This window comes from Carettochelys insculpta, chromosome 13 (genome assembly GCF_033958435.1).
Source record: "Carettochelys insculpta isolate YL-2023 chromosome 13, ASM3395843v1, whole genome shotgun sequence".
Lineage (NCBI taxonomy): Eukaryota > Metazoa > Chordata > Testudines > Carettochelyidae > Carettochelys > Carettochelys insculpta.
In genome coordinates, this window is record NC_134149.1 from 44,568,396 (window position 1) to 44,590,380 (window position 21,985).

General features: G+C 62.1%; 1 protein-coding gene across 6 annotated transcripts in view; it reads right to left on the bottom strand.

The window, feature by feature from the left end:
* NHSL2 (NHS like 2) overlaps positions 1-18,560 on the bottom strand; it is a 78,696-nt gene extending 60,136 nt beyond the window's left edge. For all 6 annotated transcript variants that reach the window (XR_012647287.1, XM_075007762.1, XM_075007764.1 and 3 more), the window contains exon 1: positions 18,237-18,560. Coding sequence is in view for 5 of the 6 variants with exons in the window: in XM_075007762.1 (XP_074863863.1) it covers positions 18,237-18,501 (265 nt within the window). In the remaining variant the exon portion in view is untranslated. The remainder of the gene's footprint in view (positions 1-18,236) is intronic.
* Positions 18,561-21,985: the final 3,425 nt, after the last annotated feature.

Consider the following 21,985-nt stretch of genomic DNA (forward strand, 5'->3'; position numbering starts at 1 on the left):
GAAGTCCCTCGCCCAGATAAGCAGCACCAACCCCCAAGGCATGGCCTGAGCTAGCGCGCTCAGCTTAGCCTCCCACAAGCCAAACGCGGCCAAGGCGTGTGTGCCGCTCGCAGCCCAGCTCCCGCTCCCAGAACATTGCCCGGCCCTCCTGCCCAGGCTGGGGAACCGCCTGGCCTGCCCCCCTCTGCACGTCAGTTCCTCTCCTGCAGGGGGCAGCGGCTGACCACGCTCCCCGGGCAGAGCGCCCAGTCCACAGCCAGCACTGCTGGTCAGCGGCTGCCCTCCCCAGGGTCTGCCGGCTTCCAGGTCCCAGCAAGAACCCCCAGCACCACTTGGGCATAGATGCCTGGTCACCGCACAGGCTGGCACAGGCTAGCGCTCCCAGCAAGGGCATGAGGACTGGAGCCTCCTCTGGCCCACAGCCAGGCCAGGCAGCTTGCCCTGCTGCAGGCCCTTGGGTGCTGCCCTGGCACAACAAGTGCCTGCTGGCGGCACGCTCGGGGCGGTCAGTGCAGTGGGACCCTTCCCATGGCTAGTGAGGGGGGCTGAGCGTCCCCGTTGCAAGGGGCTCGGAGCTGATCCAGCACCGGGGGATGGCGTGGGGTGCGAGGGAGGGGGCTGGCACTGGGCGGCTCCTCGGGTCGAGCCCTGCCACACCCCCCTGTGCAGTGCCACAGGCAGACCCCAAGCGACTCTCCCCAGTGCTGCCAGTGAGCAGAGGGGCTGACTGGGTGTGGAGCCCAGCGGGAGCCTGCAGGGCAGAGGGGAGGGAGGCCACAGCCAGCCAGGAGCAGGATTCCCCAGCCAGACCAGCAGGAATCTGGAGCCCACTGTGGGCCCCCTCCCGAGACTCACCCGGTGTTTCCCCCACTCCTCCTTGGCCAGGGCTGATGTGCTGCCAGACATCCCAGGGCCCTGAACCGAACGCCAGCAGCTCCCTCGGGGCTCTGGCACAGCCGACGGGACCCAGTTGCCGCTCTCCTGCCCTGGACTCCCTGTGCAGGGCCCAGCTCCCACAGAGGCACACCTGGGCTGGGGGGGCTGACACCCACCCACCGCTCCTTGTGTGCTGGGTGGTGCCAGCTGGTGTCAGGCCCTGGGGAAAACGTGCCCAGTTGGCACAGCCCACCCGCCTTGCCCTGGGCGCTCTGCCTGGAGAGCTGCAGCCAGCTGTGCCCCTGGCCGGGGGCAGGCTCTGATTCACCCCGGCCCAGCCAGACCCCCTTCAGGACTCAAGGGAGCCTCTGTCTCCCGCCGCTCAGCGAGACAGCAGCTTCTCTCTGGGATGGCGCCAGGCAGGTCACTATGGAGTTGCACGACAGCCTGGCACTACTGCCCAGGCCTGTCCACCCCCCATCTCTGGCTCGGGGCCGGGCAGCGGGGACTGCTGGGTGCATGGAACATTCCCCGGCACCCCGGCCCAGCTGAGAGCTCAGCCTGCCGGGGGCGGGTGAGGAACAGCTGGGAACCAAGCCGGGGCTGCACAATGGGCCTGACCCAACTGCCTGGCAGATGTTCACTGGCACAGGCAGATTGCGCAGCCCCCGTGTGATGGAGTGGGGGATACCTGTGTGTATGTGAGTGGCTCACAGAGGGTGTGGGGCTCCTGCTGAGGGTAACCTTGATGACCAGGTAACACCTTTGTACTGCAGACAAAGGAGGAGGTGGAGCCTGAGGGGTTTGAATTGGAACTGGGAGTTGAAAGCGGTGAGTCTGGGCTGAGGGAGAGAGAGACAAAGGAGGGGGCCAGGCCCCAGCTCTGGGGGCCCCTCTGGGCCTCCTCTCCTCAACATGGGTTGGACTGGCTGTCTCTGCCTGCTGTACTGACTCCTCTGTACGATGCTGTGTCCTGTCGGCTAATAAACCCGCTGTTTTCCTGCTGAGTGAGAGACTCTCCTGCCTGCGGACAGGGTGCAGAGCTTGGGGGACCCCAGAACCCCATCACACCCCAAGCGGCTGGTTCCTCCCGCCCTCCTGCCCTTCACGCCGGGGCTCCACTCACAGGCCTCTGCTGGGTCCCCGCTGTGACCTTGCTCCCAGCTGAGAGCAGGGGACTGGACGCCCTATCGCACGTGGCCCGGAAAAGCGCCAAGCCCTGTTGCAAAGAACGCCAGTGGCAGCGTAGCGGCAAGCTCAGCTCCAGCCTCCAGCCCATCTCACCCCCGGCTCGGCCGCGGGCACACCCAGCCCAGCCGACGCACCGACGGCCTTCGCTAGCTGGGCCTCGCCTGAGCCTCGTGCGCACTGGCCAGCCGGCCCGTGGGCGTGCACGGTGCCACGCACAACTGCAGTGCCAGACACACCGGGGCCTGGGCCAACGGTGGGGCGTGTCACCGTCACGGGGGCCTGCAGATGCTCCCCAAAGGCACCGCTGTAAGCGGCATACGCCTGTGGGGTTGGTTTGCCGTAGGTCAGCGCAACAAGCGGGAACTAACTACCCTGGTCTCTCCCTACCGGGGACCCGGTCCAGCTGTGAGCCCTGGGGGTGGGGGGGCACGAACCCTCCCTGCGACCTCCCCAAAGCGGACCAACACAAGCATCCGCTCCACACCGCTCTCAGTCTCCTGGCTCGTTGCGTCCGTCGCAGGCTCCCTGGGCCCGGCATCCCGGCTCCCCTGGAGGGAAGGCGTAACTGCTCGCACGATTCCTTCCTGATCCCTGCTGCAATTGCCCTGAGGTATGAGACCTGTTCAGCGACCGAAGCCAGGAGACCAGCAGCCACGCTCTTCCCAAAGCCAGCTGCAAGGAAACGGAGTCGCCCCCCTGGAGTTCTTTGACTCAATCCCTCCCGCTGCAGCCGTGAGTTCCACAGCTCAACGGCTCCTCCTGGGTTTGCACGGCTCTCCACAGCCCGGCCCCTGGGGAAGGCCACTCAGCCCTGCAGGGCTCTCCCTGAAATCCGAGCCCAGCCCAGCTGCAGGGAGCGGCTGGGGAGAACCCAGCGGGGCTGACCCGTGGAGTGACACCGGCACCTCAGGACCCAGCCCTGCAAGTCCTTTTCCCATGCACTGAAGCAACCCAGTCCCCAGATGTGCAGCCTGACCCCTCTCCCACTCGGTGCCTGGCCCTGGCGCTGCCCTTGCGGGGAACAAGCCGGGCCGGGGGAGAGGCTGTGCTGGCTCCCGTCCCACTGGCAAGGAGAAGATGACTCACTCTCGGGGCTCAGCTGCCTTGGAAGGAGATACTAACTTCCTGCCCTTCCTCCAGCCCCAAACAGGAAACCGAGCTCAGCTCCACTGGGGTCCCAGCTGGGGTGCAGCCCTGGGGCAAGCTCCTCCTCGCTACGCTGAGCTCCTCCGTCCCACGGAACCAGCCTTGGGCCACGGCGGCATCTGCCTGCAGGTGCTGTCTGTCTCCAGCCCCCAGCAGCCTGTTACTTGGACATCCTTTCCCAAGCACCTCTCGCCCACCCGACCCGAGGCACTCCTGGGAACTGAGACCACGGCAGGCACCACTGAAATGCAGCCACCTCTGGGGCGCAGCGCGGCAGCGGCTCAGCAGCACACGGTAACGCTGCGCCAGTGTGAGACTGTACCCAGCTGACGCTGCAGCAGAAAGTAATGACCACAGGGCCATGGGATTCACAGTCCCAGCTCTTCTGCCAGGTGCCCTGGGATCTCAGCGCCCACGAGCAGCCAGCCCCTCGAGTGTGCTGCTCACCCGATGCACTGGGCCCCCAGCACTACGGTGGGGCAGCTCCCACGCTGCGTGGCCATAGACATGACCGAGGCCCAACCCCATGTAGCTGGGGAGACCTGACCCTGCCGGCTGGCAGCGAGAGCTACGGCAGGCCAGGAGCCCCGGCTGCACTAAGAGCAGAGCGGCCTCTGCCCGTCGCCTGCCCGCAGGGAAGAGCTGCCTCTGTGTGCCGAGGGCTGCGGTGCAGCTGAGCAAAGGCAGGAGCTGCCTGGCATGGCCGCATTGCCCTTTGGCGCCGAAGAGAATGGGCAGAGCGCGGGGCCAGCTGGCCAGCGCCGGGGCGGAGTGTGTGAGACACAAGTGCAAGTCAGTACGTACCCCTGGTGAGCGCCCCGGCCCCTGCCCCAGCCTGCAGTGTGCACAGGAGGGAGAACAGCCGCCAAGGTAACATGGGAACAAAGCTTGTGCGTGCACACACACCATGGAGTGTACAACTCCTTCCACAACCACCACAGACCTCCCGCTCCACAGCCCCGCGCACAGAAGCCCCCACCCGCTGCTGCTCCCTCTCCTTTGCACCTGGAAACGCAGGGCCAGGAGGCTCGTCAACAGGTCCTATGTCCAGCCCCTGCGTGAAGGCAGGACGCAGCCACCCAACGGAGCACCACACAGCTCATCTGTCTGCGCACGAGGGACGCAGCCCTGGGGCAAGCAAGTGCCACAGCTCACCCTGCCCAGACTTCGACACCCAGAGTCTCCCATGTCCTGCAGCACGAGCACGCGCGGGTGTGAATGTGTGTGGGCAGGGTTTGCATTTTGTTCACAGTCCTGAGCTCCCCTCTGGCCCAGCTCCATTACACTTGTCACACCCGCTGCCCAGGCTGGGCACCTTCGGCACTTGCGCACACGGGCTGGACGCTCCTTCACAAGGACATCCCCAGGCACAGGGAGGGGAGACCTGCGTGTTGGAAACCCCTGCCTCATCCTGGGCTGGGCAGACAGAATCACAGAAGATGAGGTTTGGAGGGGACCTCAGGAGGCCATCAAGTCCAGCCCCCTGCCCAAAGCAGGATCAACCCCAACTAAGTCATCCCAGCCAGGACTATGACAACCTGGGACTTAAAAACCTCTAGGGATGGAGATTCCACCACCTCTCTTGGTAACACATTCCAGTGCTTCACCACCCTCCTGGGGAAATAGCTTTACTTGATACCCAACCTCCCCCTCCCCAGCCGCAGCCTGAGCCCAGTGCTCCCCACTCTGCCATATGTCACCACCAAGAACAGTCTGGCTCCGTCCTCCTTGGAACCCCCGTTGGCAGCTGAAGGCTGCCACCAAACCAACACAGGCCTGGGCCATCTGCTAATCCCTCCCCATTTATGAATGATGGAAACACGGCCTTCGACCTCCTGCCACCCCCGGCCCCGACCCAGCAGAACACGCCTGGGGACTGGCTGCCGTGGTCACTTCAGCTCCACAGCCCCAGGGCAGCCAGCTCACTGCAGGCGCATCCCCCAGCCCCCGCCTGCACCACGTACAGCGGTTCCGTCACCGAGTGCCTCCGGGGCGAGGCTGGCAGCTGCTTGGCTGGGGTTAACCGAGGGAGCTGGCTCACTCCTGCTAGCGGCTCTGCTCCGCCACCGTTAGGCTCCCGCCAGCCGGACTGCGGTCGGGCCCCAGCTCCCGCAACTCCCTATTGCCAAGTCCCAAAGAGCTGCCGTCGCCTGAGGGGCCTCTGCGCCTGCTGGCCAGAGTGCAGGGGCCTCTCACCTGGCACCGCCACGCAACGGGCTGGGCGTGTCGCTTAATGCCCCTCAGCCAGGTGCATGTGCACACACACCCCGACCTGCACACGTCCTTGCACGTACCCGGCTGCACTCACACACAGCGACCCGCACCCACGTGTGGGCGGGCACGCACGCACACGCACACCCCGACCTGCACACGTCCTTGCACATACCCGGCTGCACTCACACACAGCGACCCGCACCCACGTGTGGGCACGCATGCACACAGGCACACACCCCAACCTGCACACGTCCTTGCACATACCCGGCTGCACTCACACACAGCAACCCGCACCCACGTGTGGGCACGCACGCATGCACGCACGCACACACCCCGACCTGCACACGTCCTTGCACATACCCGGCTGCACTCACACACAGCGACCCGCACCCACGTGTGGGCACGCACGCACGCACGCACGCACACACCCCAACCTGCACACGTCCTTGCACATACCCGGCTGCACTCACACACAGCAACCCGCACCCACGTGTGGGCACGCACGCACGCACGCACGCACACACCCCGACCTGCACACGTCCTTGCACATACCCGGCTGCACGCACACACAGCGACCCACACCCACGTGTGGGCACGCACGCACACACCCCAACCTGCACACGTCCTTGCACATACCCGGCTGCACTCACACACAGCGACCCGCACCCACGTGTGGGCGGGCACACACGCACGCACACACCCCGACCTGCACACATCCTTGCACATACCCGGCTGCACACACACACAGCGACCCGCACCCACGTGTGGGCACGCATGCACACAGGCACACACCCCAACCTGCACACGTCCTTGCACATACCCGGCTGCACTCACACACAGCAACCCGCACCCACGTGTGGGCACGCACGCACGCACACACCCCGACCTGCACACGTCCTTGCACATACCCGGCTACACTCACACACAGCGACCTGCACCCACGTGTGGGCACGCGCACGCGCACATACACCCCCCGACCTGCACACGTCCTTGCACATACCCGGCTGCACACACACACAGCGACCGGCACCCACGTGTGGGCACATGCACGCACACACCCCGACCTGCACACGTCCTTGCACATACCCGGCTGCACACACACACAGCGACCGGCACCCACGTGTGGGCACGCACACACGCACGCACGCACACACACACCCCAACCTGCACACGTCCTTACACATACCCGGCTGCACACACACACAGCGACCCGCACCCACGTGTGGGCACACACACACACACACACACGCTCCCACCCCTACCCAATCTGCACACAAGCTTAAGTACCTTCAGTCCAGCATCCCCCGGAGCTCCCAGGGCCAGACTGTTCCCCTGACACAAGCCCCACAGGCTGGCCAAGCAGCAGGCTGGGCAGATCGAGGCAGGCCGGTGTCCTCTCCATCACCCCATGTGTTGTCTTGGCTCCCCCGTGGCCAGGCTGCGGTGTCTATTCAGCCCCCTGGAGCCGCTCCGGGGGGAGGGGCCCAGCTCTCTCACACACAGACAAGCGAGAAGAAGAGCCAATTCTTCTGCGGCGCACACTTGCCCCCATTCAGCGTGCCGCTGCCGGAGGAGCCTGCCTGCCTGCCAGCCAGCTCCTGCTTAATCTCCACTTTGTGCCAGCGGCCAATGCCCCTGTGTGCCGGCTGCAGCCCGGCACAGAGCCAGCAGCGTGCGGTGCTTGGTACTCTGCACGGAGACGCCCCTCGCTGGGAAGGGCCAAGCCCAGAAGGGTTGAATCGAGTCCTTATTGACCCTGCCCCTAGAGCAGGTTCCCAGTGCCCCCTGTGCAAAGTGGCTCTGAGACGGCTCCTGCACGAGGCCTGTCCCTGGGACAATCCACTGGGTGCAAAGCTTCCCGGAGCACGCCCCTGCACCCACTCAGCCGGCAGCTCAGGCTGGTTCCCGCCTGCACTGGACGCCCTAGCCTGGCTCCATGCTGCCCAGATGCTGCTGGGCTTGGAGCAGGGCATGGGGCTTTGCAAAGGGGACAGATTCCCCCTGGGGTGGCCGGGGGACGGTGTGGATCACCGGGGGCAAGTCAGAGACCAACAGCTTCCCCAGACACTTTGGGAGCTGAATCTCGTCAAAGGCCGTATCCAGGCTGCAGCACTGGCACACTGGGCTGGCCCCGGGAGGGACCATCTCTGGATCGCTTGCTGGCTCCCTGGAAAGGCCAAGGCTGGGCGGGCCCCTTGTGACCCTGGCACAGGCTGCAGAGCTGCCCCCACAAGCCCTAGATCTTGCAGGAGAGACGAGCGGGACTGAACCATTGGCAGCACTGGAGCATCCCCACTACCCCAGGGCTGCTGTTCCCACAGCTCCTTAATCCCCTCTCCCTGGCACCAGCCTGGGCCCTGCCTGCTCCAGCACGGCGGTCGGAGTGACAGGTCCCTGGGCAGCCAGACACCATCCAAGCACCACCACGGGCTCAGGAGGTGTTTCGGGGGCTTTGCTCACCTCCTTCCTTGGAACTACGAACAGGTATCTTGCACTCCCATGGTTCTCCTTCCCCTGGGCAGTGAGACAGCCTGGCCCCCCGTCCCTCCAGCAGCCCCATCTGTGCCCCGCTGGCAGCGCAACGGCCCTGACATCCAGCCAGCAAGCCCCTCGCGTCTCCCTCCGCGCCAGAGCCAGGCAGGGAGAGAGAGAGACGCAGACCACCCAGCCGGAGCGGACTCCCACAGACAGCTGGGCTGGAAGCAGCTTCTGGCAGGACTCAGCAGAGCCTGATCCACACGGTGTGTGTGTCTCACACTGTGCTCCCCTCCCCCTGCATCAGAACACACAGACAGCTACACACATCCCCCTCCCCATCCACAACAGCTGCATGCACACACACCAGCATCCAGCAGGCACACACTCACAAGGAGAGCTAGACACAAACACGCACCCCTCCACCTCCAGAACAGCTACACACACACGCACCTTACCTAGACAAACGCACACCCCTCTTCCTTCAGAACAGCTGCACACACACGCACCTCACCTAGACAAACGCACACCCCTCTGCCTTCAGAACAGCTGCACACACACGCACCTTACCTAGACAAACGCACACCCCTCTGCCTTCAGAACAGCTACACACACACGCACCTTACCTAGACAAACGCACACCCCTCTGCCTTCAGAACAGCTGCACACACACTCACTAGGAGAGCTAGACACAAACACCGCCCCCCCCCGCATCCAGAATAGCTACACACACTGGCATCCTAGCTACACACACACACCTTACCTAGATACAAACACACACCCTTCCACATCCAGAATAGCTATGCACACACACACCCTACTTAGAGACAAATACACACCTCTCCACATCCGGAATAGCCACACACACACACACACACACACACACACACACACACACGAGCATCCAGAACAGCTACACAGACACATGCGCATGCGATTGGGACAAGCTTTGGCAGGGTCTCTGAGAGGCCCAGCAGGGTGTCACACGGAGCACGTGAGCGTGGGCACACAGACCTCTGGGCCTGGCACAGGACTGGCACGCTCCCCTGAAACGGCTCCAGGAGCGGGGCTAGTTTCTGTGAGCATGGGGGGCTAATGCTACAGCCGCCCTCCGGAATTCACCCCAGCCCAGCCCTGCTTCAAGGCTGTGCCATTGCCCAGGGGCAATGTGCCCCAGAGGGCATTGCACTGCTGCCTGATCACCAGGGCACCAGCACAGCCTGGCAACGCCCTTCCCACTCTGGCCTGGCCGTGGTGCCAAGCAGCCATCAGTGCCAGGCCGGCACCTTTCTGGGAGCACGTCCCTTCAAGGCATTCCCAGGGCAGGGCTCACAACAGATGCTGCTTACAGCAAAGATGGTAGAGAGCCCTAGTCCAGACACCACCTCCAACTTTTTTCCCTCCATGTGCAGAATAAACTTTGTTACAGGCACTGAGGCCTGTGCAGAGGTGCACCACCCCCAGACTCACAGGCTGCCAGCTGCAGGTGCTCTGCCCATCAGCTGAGCTGCATCTGAATCTCTGCTGGGTGGCCACCCAACTGCTCATCTTACAGGCAGAGGGCTGAGCACCACCTGTTATTACTACAATGTGCAGTGGCCGAGAGCAGCTCAGCTGTGGCGCAGTGCCCAGGCCCCAACGGCCAGCTGCCTCGTCAACTAGACACAGGGACAGGGCTGCCCCACCCAGCATCCTCCGCATGGCCGAGCTGGTTCCCATACGACTGCCAACCCCTGCCCTGCCAGCTGCATGTCCGTTTCCAGGCTGGGTGCTGCGGCTTTGCCATGCTGACACCAGGGCCTGTTCCCTGGGTAGGGACCCAAGTACCCTCAGCGCTGAGATGCAAAATGACACTGCTGCCCCAGAGCCACTCATTGTCCAGGAACAGAGTCCGTAACAGGGAACCCCTTTGGCTTCTCGCTTCAGGGCGGCCTCGCCCCCAGAGCAACCATCTCCAGCAGCCTCCTGCAAAGAGCAGAGCCGGCCCCAGTCCTCGAGTGCCTCTTTTGCTGGTGGGCCGGTGCAGCCCCCCCGTCCCGCTCAGTGTGGTGAAGCTGAAATTGGCGTGCTGCAAAGGACACCCACATGGACTTGTCTAGTTCCTTTTCATACCAGCCCATAGCACCCACTGTCCAGCCATCCACGCACAGGGAGTTACCCTAACACCCCGGCCCAAGCCACCCAGGGTGCAAACCTGGCTATGTGCCCTCCTACGCGGTGTCATTTCAGGGCATGGGATGCTCCTGAACCGCCGCGGCCGGGGCCACACCCCATCAGAGCACAGCGACTGGCCAGGAGATGAAACCAGGCTCGAGAGCTGGGCAGGGGTCCTCAGCAGCTGTCCCACAGCAGAGACTTCCCAAAGCTGCCCCATGGAACCCCAACCTTGCTGGGTCACCGCAGCACACCAGGAATTGAGCCCCCAGCTCCGACACCCCTGGGTGCTCCTGAGGCAGACAGGAACCGCACAGAGCTCCGGCAGCACAGCACCAGGACAGGCACTACCCGGCCTTCGGCCCCCAACGGGCGAGCGCCCCCCAGCAAACCAGAGAGCACTGCAGCGAGAGAGCCCAGAGACACGTCGGCCAGCCAGGAAAGGGACTAGCTGCTATACACGTGCCTGCTGAATCCCCAGGGCTAGAGCTGCCCCAAAGGCAGCCACGGCCCTGGCAGGCCATGCGCCCTTCCAGCATGGCCCACATCCTGGCTGCCAGCCTGGGCCCGGGGCGTTACCTCTGACGCTGCGCATGGATCTGGTTCCCGGTTCTGCGCTGCTGCCGGGGGACTGGCAGCGTGAGCAAGCAGCAGCTTGGCTCAGGCCTGTGGCTCCATTCACCTGCTGTTCGCAGCCCAGAGGAGCAAGCCTGGCTCCTGGCTCTGCGCACGGAGAGATGAGGGGGCGGCGAGATAGGAGGGCCGGGGGCGGCTCAGCTGCTGGAGGCCCTGGCAAACGCACGTTACGCTTCCCAGTGCAGCACAGCAAGAACGGTGCAGTCGCCCACACAAGGAGCAGGGAATAGCGACAGGTGAGTAAACACCTCCCCGGGTACGGAGACATCGGCGCTTGCTCTGCAGCGCCCAGGGACCCTCACCCGTGCCCAGGGCTGGTAGCCTCAGCAGGAGGGTGGGGATGGAGCAGGGATATGACCCAGCACTGGAGGAGCTGATATGATTAGACAGGGAAGGGGAGTTCCCGGCCTGAGCCAGACTCCTGGGTGGTTCATGTGTAGCCCAAGGGCTGGGATCAGAGGGTGTGTGTGTGTGTGTGTGTGTGTGTGTGCGTGCGTGCTTCTGCACAGAGCCACAGTCAGGGTAAAGATCAGATGATGCCAAGCAAGGTCCTACTTCCCTTGTTGCAAATAATGTGTGTGATGGAGTGGGGGGGGGTGCATGTGTGAGTCAGGCTGGATGTCTGAGGCAAGCAGCAGCTCCCAGTGGCTAAGGATGACCCTGGGGCTACAACTGGCAGGTAACACCTCTGCCTGAACAAAGAGCAGGGAGGAGCTGAGCTGGGTTTTTTGAATCGGGGGTGGCAGTTAGAGGCTAGGAAAAGGGAGAGCTGGAAGGCAGCCAGCCTGAGGAGGGGGAAGCTACACCTACACCCCAGAGGGGCACCCCTCGGGGTCTTCCCCCAGGACAGGTTGGAAGGACTATCTCTGGCTGCTATGCTGTTGCTTCTGTGAGAAACTGGGCATCTGTTGCCTAATAAACCTGCTGTTGTACCTGCTGAGTGAGAGTCACTCCTGCCAGCGGACGGGGTGCAGTGCAGGGGGACCCCTGAACCCCATCACAATGTGTCCTAGAGAATTAGGCCCCCACAGGCAGCCAAACAGCTGCTCGTATAACTGGAAAACAACAAGAAGTCCTGTGGCACCATACAGACTGACAGATTTTGGAGCATAGTGGGCCCCCACCTCGCAGGGTTGACTGTTTCCTGCCTCCCCAGTGTGGGAAGGCCAAAGCCTGTCTCTTGGTGCTGGGAGGAAGAGGCCAGTGGGTGGGGGAGCTGGGGTCAGCCCAGTCCCATGCGCAGATGAGTCAGTGAGCAGAGCTCTGGCTGCCTTGCTGAACCGGCCCCAGCCAAGCAGGCACTGTTGCTCTCGCTGGTTTTATGATACCTGGATGGAAGCGAAAGGGAAGCTCAGCAAACGAAGAGACAAAACCAAAGAAGTAAAACTCCTGCTTCAAAGATGTGCTGAGAGTTTCCTGTCTGAGACAAATGCACTAACCCTGGAGCTGGAGGAGAGTTCCAGCCCTGCCGCATATGCATTTGTGAGCTCATGAAGGTATCCCCAAGCCCCCTGCCCAGTCTCACTAAACCACCTTTTCCACAGTCTCCCAGCTGAAACGCCCACCCCAGCTCGGCTCGTTCACCTCCTCTCTGCCCGCAAGCCAACACCTGCCACAAGCAAAAGAAAAAGCCCTGAAGGAGAAAGAAACCACAACACAACGCCCGGAAGAAGCAACCTTCCAGGTTCAGCCATATGGCACCACTGACTGCAGCAGATACGCCGACTTGGCAAAAGCACTCCCAGGGGATTAGATTTCAGTAGTTCTTGCAATGCTGCTGGGATACGGTAACACAGTAGGGCGTGGGAGGATGCCAGTCCCCTCATTAGGTTGCATGTGTTCCCCACTTCCCTGTAGTAAGCTGAGGCAGGTGCCTCAGTGTCCCTAAGCACAGCAGCAATGCATAGAGGTGAGGGGAGTTTCAGCGCGATGAATTCTCACGTGTAGAAAATGGGGCTCCAGGCTCTTTGAAACCTAGGCAGCCAGGTAACACCTTGCTTCCCTGGGAACTAGGTGGGGAGGGGCCTGGCTGGTTTGAATTGGAACTGGGCAGTTGAGTGGAGCAGTCTGGTCTGGCTGGAAAGGGAAGAAGGAGGGCCAGAGTCTGGCTCGGGGACCCCCTCACTGGAGGGGGCTGGGGTCAGCGGAGGGCAACCAAAACGATGAAGGGGCTGGAGCATGTGACCTATGAGGAGAGGCTGAGGGATTTGGCCGACAAGTCTGTTCTATGCTGTGTCCCTGTTGCCCAATAACCTTCTGTTTTCCCTGCAGAACAAAAGTCACATCTGACTGCAGATGTGGGTGCAGGACCTGGGGACTCCCTGACTCCATGACAACCAGGGTAACAAAGCGACAGGATCCCATGGGTAAGAACATGAAATTGCCCGGACTGCAGGAAAGAGAGCCTGTGATCCGCCAAGTACGGCTGCCAAGGGGGGGATCCAAATGTCGAGAAAGACCCTGGAAACGCAGCTGACGTCTAGGAAAGTGATGGAAGTATCTCTAAGGAAGTGAATATGATAAAATTCAGTCTGCACCCGAGTAAATGGACAAGAAAGGCAACCCCAGCCATCGGTGAATCTCCACACAGCTGGGAAACACCCAGCTTTTCCACAAGTACTTGCTGACTGTTATTTTACAGCTGAGTTCTGCAGCATCTGGGTAGCAACACCCCCAGAAACAGCTAACAGTCCCCCACAGGGGACCACCTGAGAGCCAGAGGATGTGACTAAAAACTGATCACTGGAGATCTCCGGGGAGTCTCCCAGAAACTGGCTGCAGAGCAAATGCCCAACTCAGCGTGGAACGGAGCCTGCGCAGGGCAAGCGGCAGGAACTCCCATCACTCTTAGAGGTGGCTCCTTCCCCCAGCAAGTGCGTGGGAGAGCACAGGCGTTGGGACCGTGGCCAGGAAGCTCTGTGTGCTGCTGGACTTACTGTACCGATGCTGCGCAGGGAGGGCTTTATTCACAGTAGCTGTCAATCAGCAACTCGCACCAGTGCTCCCTCCTCCACGCAGTCCGTGCAGGACAGGGCACATTCCGTGAGCTACTACACTCATTTCCCAAATGATCCCCCTTCAGGTGTGGTGCACAGACAGGGCAGAAGTGCACCTTGGTGCATTGTATGCAAAGACAAAAACCCAGCTCTTTCCATCTGCTCCTTAGCACGGTGGAGCCAGAACTGACATTCCTGCAAAAGCCAAGGGGCATTCTCCTGAGCTGGAAGGCTCCGGCTTCCTAAGAGAACGCCAAGAATAGGTCTGATCAGATAGGCTAGGCGCCCCCTCCATGGCTTGGCAAAGTCTTGCTGAAATCCCTGGTGCTACTCAAGTGTAACAGAACGTGGCCTAGTGAGATTGTTTCCTGTGTTTCTTGGAGGCCACACGTGTTCTTTCTGCTCTGTTTTGAAAAGAGAAGCCCTCCGTTCCCAACGCTTTCCCTTCAAGGCGGGCCACGGGGAGGAGAAAAGCAAGAGGCTTGTTTGGAAGATAGAAGGTTTGCTTTGCAATCCAACTCTGTGGCCCACGGGCTTGTTACTAATACAGGCAACCTGCAGACAGTAACACCGTTTTCTATCAAGTATCAGCGGGGGAGCCGAGTTAGTCTGTATCTTCCAAAACAACAAGCAGTCCCGTGGCACCTTATAGACTAACAGCTGTTGTGGAGCATAAGTATTCGGGGACAAAGACCCGCTTCCTCAGACGCATCTTTGCCACAAAAGCTAAAGCTCATGCTCCAAAATATGTGTTGGTCTATAAGGTGCCACAGGGCTTCTTGGTATTTTCTATCCAGTGTTTCTGGCCTGGCTGGAGCCCTCACCTGCTCCCACCGTATGGCTGGCCCCACTTCAGGCAGCCTCCTGCTCTCCGGGAAGCATCCGGCAGATGGATACCAACACTCAGGCTTCGGAACAACCAAAGAGCCCAAACCAATGGCAAGAGAAATGTTTCCACACTTGAGGGTTTTTACAGCAAGACAGCAGGAGGGCGGCTGCTCCCTTGGGGTGACACAAGCCCTCAGGCACATCAGCAGGCTTCCAGCGAGTAGGACCCAGTTACCTCAGCTTGGTTAGGAACAGCCAGAGAGACTGATCAATGAGGTTTCCTTGGGCAGAGGGGGGTGAAGTTTGACAACCAAGCCAAAAAGCCTCCGTGGCAAAAGCGGCACAGGGTTTAGCAATTGCTACTGGAGATCGGGGCGCGTGCCTGTGACTGGGACCCCTTCTGTCTGAACCCTGTGAGTTAGGGGTGGTAACCAAGGTGAGGAGACTGGATTAGTTCACATCTGCCTCTGTCTCCGTTTTGCCAGCCTGAAGAAAGCCACCGGTGCACATCTGCAGACGCCCGATGCTAACCCCACCCCAAACAACGGCAGCTGCGTGGGACCCTCTGGATTATATCACACGTGCTATGTAAACCGGGCTTTTAGATTACAAATCTATTCCAACAGAGACCCCACCCCCAGGACCCCAGCTGTCGCCCTGACTGCCCCACGTGCCGCTACAACCACCCCACGGCAGAGCTACAGCCTGAATGCAGCAAAGCAGCAGCATTCTCCTCCCTGCTCCCAGACCCTGCCCAGCTACACGACCTATTAAGTGCAACGCCCCCAGTGCACTCCGCCTCCCCCGAAACCCATCGCCCCACCCCCACCCCGCCTGCTCAGACAGATGGGCTTGGCTAGGAGCCCCCCTGATCTACAGACTCGGCTGGGAGCCGGAGAGCCCCAAAGGAAGAGGTGCTGCAGAGAGCTCTCTGCCTGCAGACCCTGCCTGTTGCAGGGGGATCCAAGGCTGGGAGGTGGCTCTGCCAGGCAGGTCCCACTCCCTGGGGGGGAGGTGAGAGAGCAAACCTAGTAATTTAATCTCCTCCAGAAGCACCGGCCCACTCCCATCTCCAGGTGATCAAGGCCTGGGCCAGATCCAGCGTTCCCTGGAAAACCAGCAATTGGGCGCCCACCCAGGAGCGAGTCACATGTTTCCCAGTTGATTAGCACAGTGCCCACAGCTGGCAGCGTGTTTCTGCTGGTGGTGCACATCGCGCACGCCTCAGTGTGTGTAACATTAATTCCGCACGTGGATGGACAAAATGAGAGGGAACCCTGACCTGGGACCAAGCCCCATCCATGAGAAGGGGTCGCAATCCCACAGCTGCCGAGCTGGCCACGGCCCCGGCCGGACCATCCAAGCGCAGGCGAGGATCCGACACTGTGTGTGTGTGTGCACACCCACGCACGCACACACGCACCCGGAGACCACGCTGTCGCTCCAGGGCTTGCCAGCGGACTGACGCACTGGGCAGTTCCGCCCTGGAGTGCTGCTGCCAGGACGCTGCCGGCAAAGCCAAACGCAGGGATCCGAGCCACCCCGGGGGCAGCGCGGTCACGGCTCCACCACCGCCCCCAGCAGCAGGAAGAGACCGTGCACCCCACGAACTAGCGAGGGACAGAGCCACTCGTGTGCAGCTCTCCTCTCCCCCATCATCTCTCAATGGCTCCCAGCACCCCTTCCATACAAGCTGTTTCTGCCTCCTGAATCCCGCGTCTTTGGCCTTTTCCCTCTGCTTACCCCGGCAGCTTTTTTTAAGTACGACCCTGGCGTCTGAAGCAGCAGTGCACCTCACAGGCCCAGCCTGAAAACTTTGGTTCGCTCTCCGCGTACAGGAAACAAGCTGCAGGGTCCTGACAGCTACTTCCCCCGGCTCCACACAGACAGCACCGACCCAGCCACCAACAGCACACACGGGAGGGAATGCGGAAAACGCAAGATGCACAACCTCTGCCAGAGGCCCCGACGGAAGTGCAGAGTCTGCAGAGGGAAGGAGTCTTTTCCGACAGCCCTTTACAAGCAAATCTGATGGGAGCGGATTTAGACTCCTCCGAAACGCATTGCCCGCTCCCGCTCCTGCGCTGACATTTGCATGGCAACATAGCACTTCACATTGGAAAGGAGAGCGAGACAGAAACAAATCCGCTGGTACGGGGGTGGGGCAGACAGACCTAATAGGTACAACTTGTCATTTCAAGAAGCAGCAGCACCAGCCCTCAGCTAACGGCTGGACACCTAAAGCCGGACACACCTTTAGGGAGTCGCTAAAGAGAAAGACTCAGATGCCTGTGGGAGAAGTTTACCTCCGTGTCCTCCACATCAGGGCTTTGGGGCAACCCAACTAGCCCCAGAAAATCCAGCCCAGGCTTTCCATTGTGCCTGGCAAGCCAGGGCTGCACAGATGCCCAGCCCTGCAGACAGAGCGTGAAGGTTCACAGCTCAGGGGGACACCTTGCTGGGCTGTCACTGGCAGCGCTTTGATCACAGGAGCTCCCTGTTCTGCCATCACTTGGCCAACAGCCTGAAAAACACCTAGTGTTTGGCCAACTGTGGGGGAAAGTCAGCCTGAGCGTCCCCCTCGTCTTTGCAGCAGCACTACGGCACGTAAAGGCAGGCTCGGGGCCGGAACTAGCTGGCATAAGCCAAGCCACGAATGGACATCGTCAGCGTTATGTCAGCCCCCGCTGAGACAGGCTGGGCAGCCCAGGGGATGGACGGGGTGGCCAGGTGCCAGCGGGAGAGGCAGGGACAAAGTCTGAGGGCAGCACGTCCCTGTGCACAGGCCCAAAGCAGCTCTGCTCACCTCCGCTGCCGTGGGGAAGGAGCAGGGGGCTTGGCAGACCCAGCCCCAGCCCCTCCTGGAGAGGAGCGGCAGGTGTCCGGCCAATGTCTGCCGCAACAGGGCTGTGCTGGCGTTGCAGACGTGCGCCAGCGCAACAGAGCACAGGGCGCATCCCCGGGGCCACCACCACACCAGCGGAGAGTCATTCGCTGGGCGGAAGCCGCTGCTCACTCTGCTCCGGCACCATCAGCTTTGCCCGACGGCCTGGGCCAGGACAGCCCTGGGCAGGGCCCGTCACCCAGCTCAGATCTGACCAGGGCAAAGCTTGCAGTCAGGCCACTTCCCTCCTGGAGGCGCTAAGGGTCCAGTCCTGCTCCCACACAAGCCGCCTCCTGCCACAAACACCCTCCAACCAGGCCCCCTGCAGGGCTCTCCCTAGGAAAGGGCAAGGGTCAGAGACACAAGGGCGTCCACCAGGACTCTGCTACAGCGACCCACCTGGCACGGAAGGGGCTCAGGAGCTGCAGCCACAACAGGGGGAAACCTTCAGACGGGCTCCAAGGAGCCCAGGCCCGCGGCTCTGCTCAGCCTGGATCCGGCTACAGCGCAGAACTATCCAGAAATCCCGTCCCGGGTGGAGGGGAGCTGCCCCTTCCCGCAGCCCAGGCCCTGGATCGCCCCGGGGGGGAGAGCTCCAGTCTGTACGCTGACCCCTTTACCCATCAAAGCGGGTAACCCCCTCCGCACCCCCGGCGGCAGCTCTGCCCCAGCGGCCCAGGGCTCGGGCCAACTCGGGCACTAGCCTGCAGAGGCCGCAGGTGCCGGCGGCGCGGCGCGCGGAGCCGTGTCCCGCCGGGCACGCGTGGAGCCAGCAGGGTCCCGCTGCAAGGGGCGGGGCGGGTCGGGTCGCAGGCTCCCACTCCCCGGTCTCTTACCTGGCGCCGGCGGGGGAGGGCGCCCGTGCAGCAGCCCCTGCAGGCGGCTCATGCGGCGGCGCAGCCGGCCGGCCCGGCGCCCCAGCGCCAGCAGGTGCCCCTCGATCTCGCCCAGCAGCCCCAGCGAGTGGCCGCACAGGTGGGCGAGCTGGCGGAGCAGCGTGAGCGAGGCCAGGCTGCAGACGTCCCGCAGCTCGACCAGCGGCAGCGCGGCGCGGCGCGGGCACAGCCGGCGGGGCAGCACCGTGCGCCGGTAGAACGGCATGGCCGGGCCGGGCGCGGCGCGGCGCGGCGCGGGGCTCGGGCTGCTCCGGCCGCCGGGGCTTGCACAGCCCAGCCCAGCCCAGCCCGCGGCGAGGGAGGGGTGTGGGCTGGCGGCAGCGCCGGGCCCGCGGGCCGCTCCCTCCCCTGGCGCCGGGGCACGCGGGGGCGGCGCGCCGGCCGGGGGCCGCGAGTCGGAGCCGCGCTTGGAGATCCGCGCTGCGCCTGGGACGGAGGCGAGTGTCTGCCCCACCCATTCCCTTCCCCCCGGGCCCGATCCCGATCCCGCCAGCCCCTGCTCCCTCCCGTTGAGCTCAAGCCAGCCAGGCTCCCCGCCAGTGCAAGGGCCGCCGGCTTCAGGATCGGGCCCCCAGCGGGCAGCTGTCGCGCCAAGGGGCGCGACGGGGGGCAGGGCGCCTGGCCGGGGCTTGTCCCTCCCGCAGCCCCGGCCCTGGTGCCAGCAGGGCTCATGAAGCCACCCCAGTGCAGGGACAGCAGGACCTGGTGCTGTGATTGGCTGGTGCGGAATCAGAGCACCGCTGTGATTCCCCTCCTGTGCCAAGCGGTTGCCCCTGCCTAGGGCCGTCTCCTCTCCGGGTCCCGCAGGGGTCCCCAGGCATCCGCCACAGCCAGACAAACAACAGTACAAAACCTGGGCACGGTCTCCCCCTGCCCTTCCAGCACCCATAGTCCTCCTGGGCTCCCGAGTGCCCAGCCTCTCAGGGTGGCCTGGGCCTGCAGGGGTGCCGGCCTTCGCCGTTAGCCCCCTCCCGTGTTCTCGTGGCTCTCCCCTCGCTCTGCGGTGGCAGGCCGGTGTGGCATGCGCTCCTGGGTCCCTGGTGGCCATGCTCAGGGAGCCAGCATAAGGCTGAGCCCCTCTCTCCCTTTTCGGATGGTGTCCTTACCCTGTTCTCTGTCACTCTCCTTCCTTGCTGTCGGCTCCCCCAGCTCCCTGCAATGCGCCTGGCCGCGGGGCTGGGGAGAAGGCAGGAAGAGAACCCAGGTGTCATGGCGTGTGCAGGGCACCAGGCCCTGCAGTCGGATGTGACTCTCACTCAGCAGGGAGAGCAGGAGGTTCTCAGGTGACAGGGACACAGCCTAGAACAGACTTGTCAGCACAGGAACCAGCAGCCGTCAGTGCCATCCCTGATGGGGAGCAGGCCCAGAGGGGGTTCCCCTTCCTCCCTCTCCAGCCAGACCCGACTGCCCCACTCAACAGCCCAGTTCCAACTCAAACCAGCCAGATCCCTCCCCACCCTCTGTCCTGTTTCCCGGGGAAGAAAGGGGTTGCCTGGGTTACAAAGGGCATGGAGGGCCATTGAGTGTGTGTGAGACATCATCACACCAGAACTCCCATCAGCAGCTATGCCCTGATGCTGTGCCTAGGGAAACTGAGGCACAACCTGTTGTTACTGCAGGACAGTAGGAAACACATGCCCCTAACCAGGGGAATAAAGTCTTCACACCCCACTTTGTCACACCAGGTGGTCGAACGGGAGCTGCACAGCCGCTGAGGAGGGAGAAGTCAGGGCCACTCTTGCTCTGAGGAAGGGATTGTACCGAGGGTGCAGTTGTTTGGCTCACCAGTAAGAGCGACCCTGTTACACGGTTTGGGAGGAAACTCAGGAGTGATCAAGCCTGCCAGGGTCTCCCAGCAACCCTTGTTCCCAGCCCCTCCAAGGTTGAGCAGGGAAAGGATGGGGAGAGAGCCTGGCTCTGCTGCCTGCGCTAGCTGCATGCCCACAACCATATCTCACCTCCTGGCTCCTGCAGTGACCTGGGCTTGTAGTGGTGCCCTGCAAATCCACCAAGATTTGCAGCTCATTTCCGGGGATATGGGTGTGGATGCAGATTTTGCACCTAGCACCCAGCATGTTCCTGGATCTCTGTTGCAGCGCTGCGGGTGTCTGCACCCACGGATGAGCAGGCAGACAGCCACAGCTTTTGTGGGGGTGGATACCCACGCAGGGCTCTAGCTTTTAGTGCGGGAGGTCTTCGGTTCACTCCTCCTGACCACCACGGTGCCTAGACCTGCATAGACCAGTCACAGCGCGGGCTGACAGTAGCCATGGAAAACCCTCTTTTCTGCTGCAGCAGGCACCAGCCTGGGAGGATCCAGCTCCCTACATGGGCTCTTCCCAACACCTGAGGCAGTGAGGGCCATTTCCACTTTTTATTGCCTCCCGTTTTCTGCTTCTGAGGGACAGAGCCAGGATCTGTCTCCCTGGTGCCAGCTCAGGTCAATGGAGAGGGTCACAAGCTGAGCCCCTGCTGCAGCCTGGCCCAGAAGTGCAGAGATGTGCGCAGGTGCGCTGTGATTTACTGATTGCATTGCTGGGCCCCACCGCCTGCCTCTGGGGCTGGTTGGTAATTTTCATCTACTGCTGTGGCTCTGTGTCCTTTTCCTCTGCGGTTACTGGCCAGCAGAGGGTTGTGTGTGTGTGTGTGTGTGAGAGAGAGAGAGAGAGAGAGAATGGGAGCCCTACACCTGGGCAGCATCCCATGGCAGCCGCACACCTTGGGTTGCAAGTGCTGGGAGGGGGGTACGCCCGCCAGCCCAGGCTGATGGGCAGCCTGTGTCATTGAAGCCATGGAGTCAGGGTGGCAGAACTAGGAAGGACTCACAGGGGCTCGCTGCTCACTCTGACCCCCCCGAGGGGAACATGGGGCCCAGTCCTGCGACAGGGTAAACATGGTGAGCTCTTGTGTTTGCATTCTTTGGGCATTCTTCTCCTGTGAGTGCGCCTGGCCACCCTGCAGCTGCAGGCCTCTGCCCTCCCCTCTCTGCTCAGCAGCATACCCTAAAGTAAATGTTTATGCTGGATCTGCCCCTCCTTGGAAGCCTCCCCTGCCCCGCAATCCCACTGGCTTCACAAGACAGCGGAACAGAGACGTAAAACCCGGGCCCTCCCAGAGCCTGGATATGCATCATGGACATCTGGTCCTGCTGGGGCATCACATACGTGCCCTGATAAGGAGGGGCTGGTTTGGCTGAGCCAGAAGAAAGGGGACTGCAGTGTTCCCTGTAAGCAGAGCACTTGGGTGGCCGCTCAGGAGAGAGTCAGGTACCGCCCAGCTGATTTGCCAAGCACCCACAGCCAGCAGCCTTTGTGTCTCAGTGGTGCACATCCACACAGGCCCTGGTGCACATAAAATTTATTCTGCACATAAATGGAAAAAAATAGGGGACAGGGTTGCTCTTTCCCAAGTGGAAAACAGAGAGAGATGTTACCAGGTGCTGAAACTCCCAGACATCATTGGCAGTTCTAGAGCCCCTGTGGGCCTTCCAGCTTCTTCCCTTTCCACCCACTTCCCCCGTATTTAGGGATGACAGCAGTACAGTTGATTACTGTGCATGGCCGTCGAGGGGACTGACTGGCCAAACCGAATCCCAGGCATCACCCCAATGCGTGATTAACCTCTTGCCTTTCCAGAGAATGATCCCCTCGTATTTTGCAAGTTTTGACAAAAGATCACTTAAGCCTGCA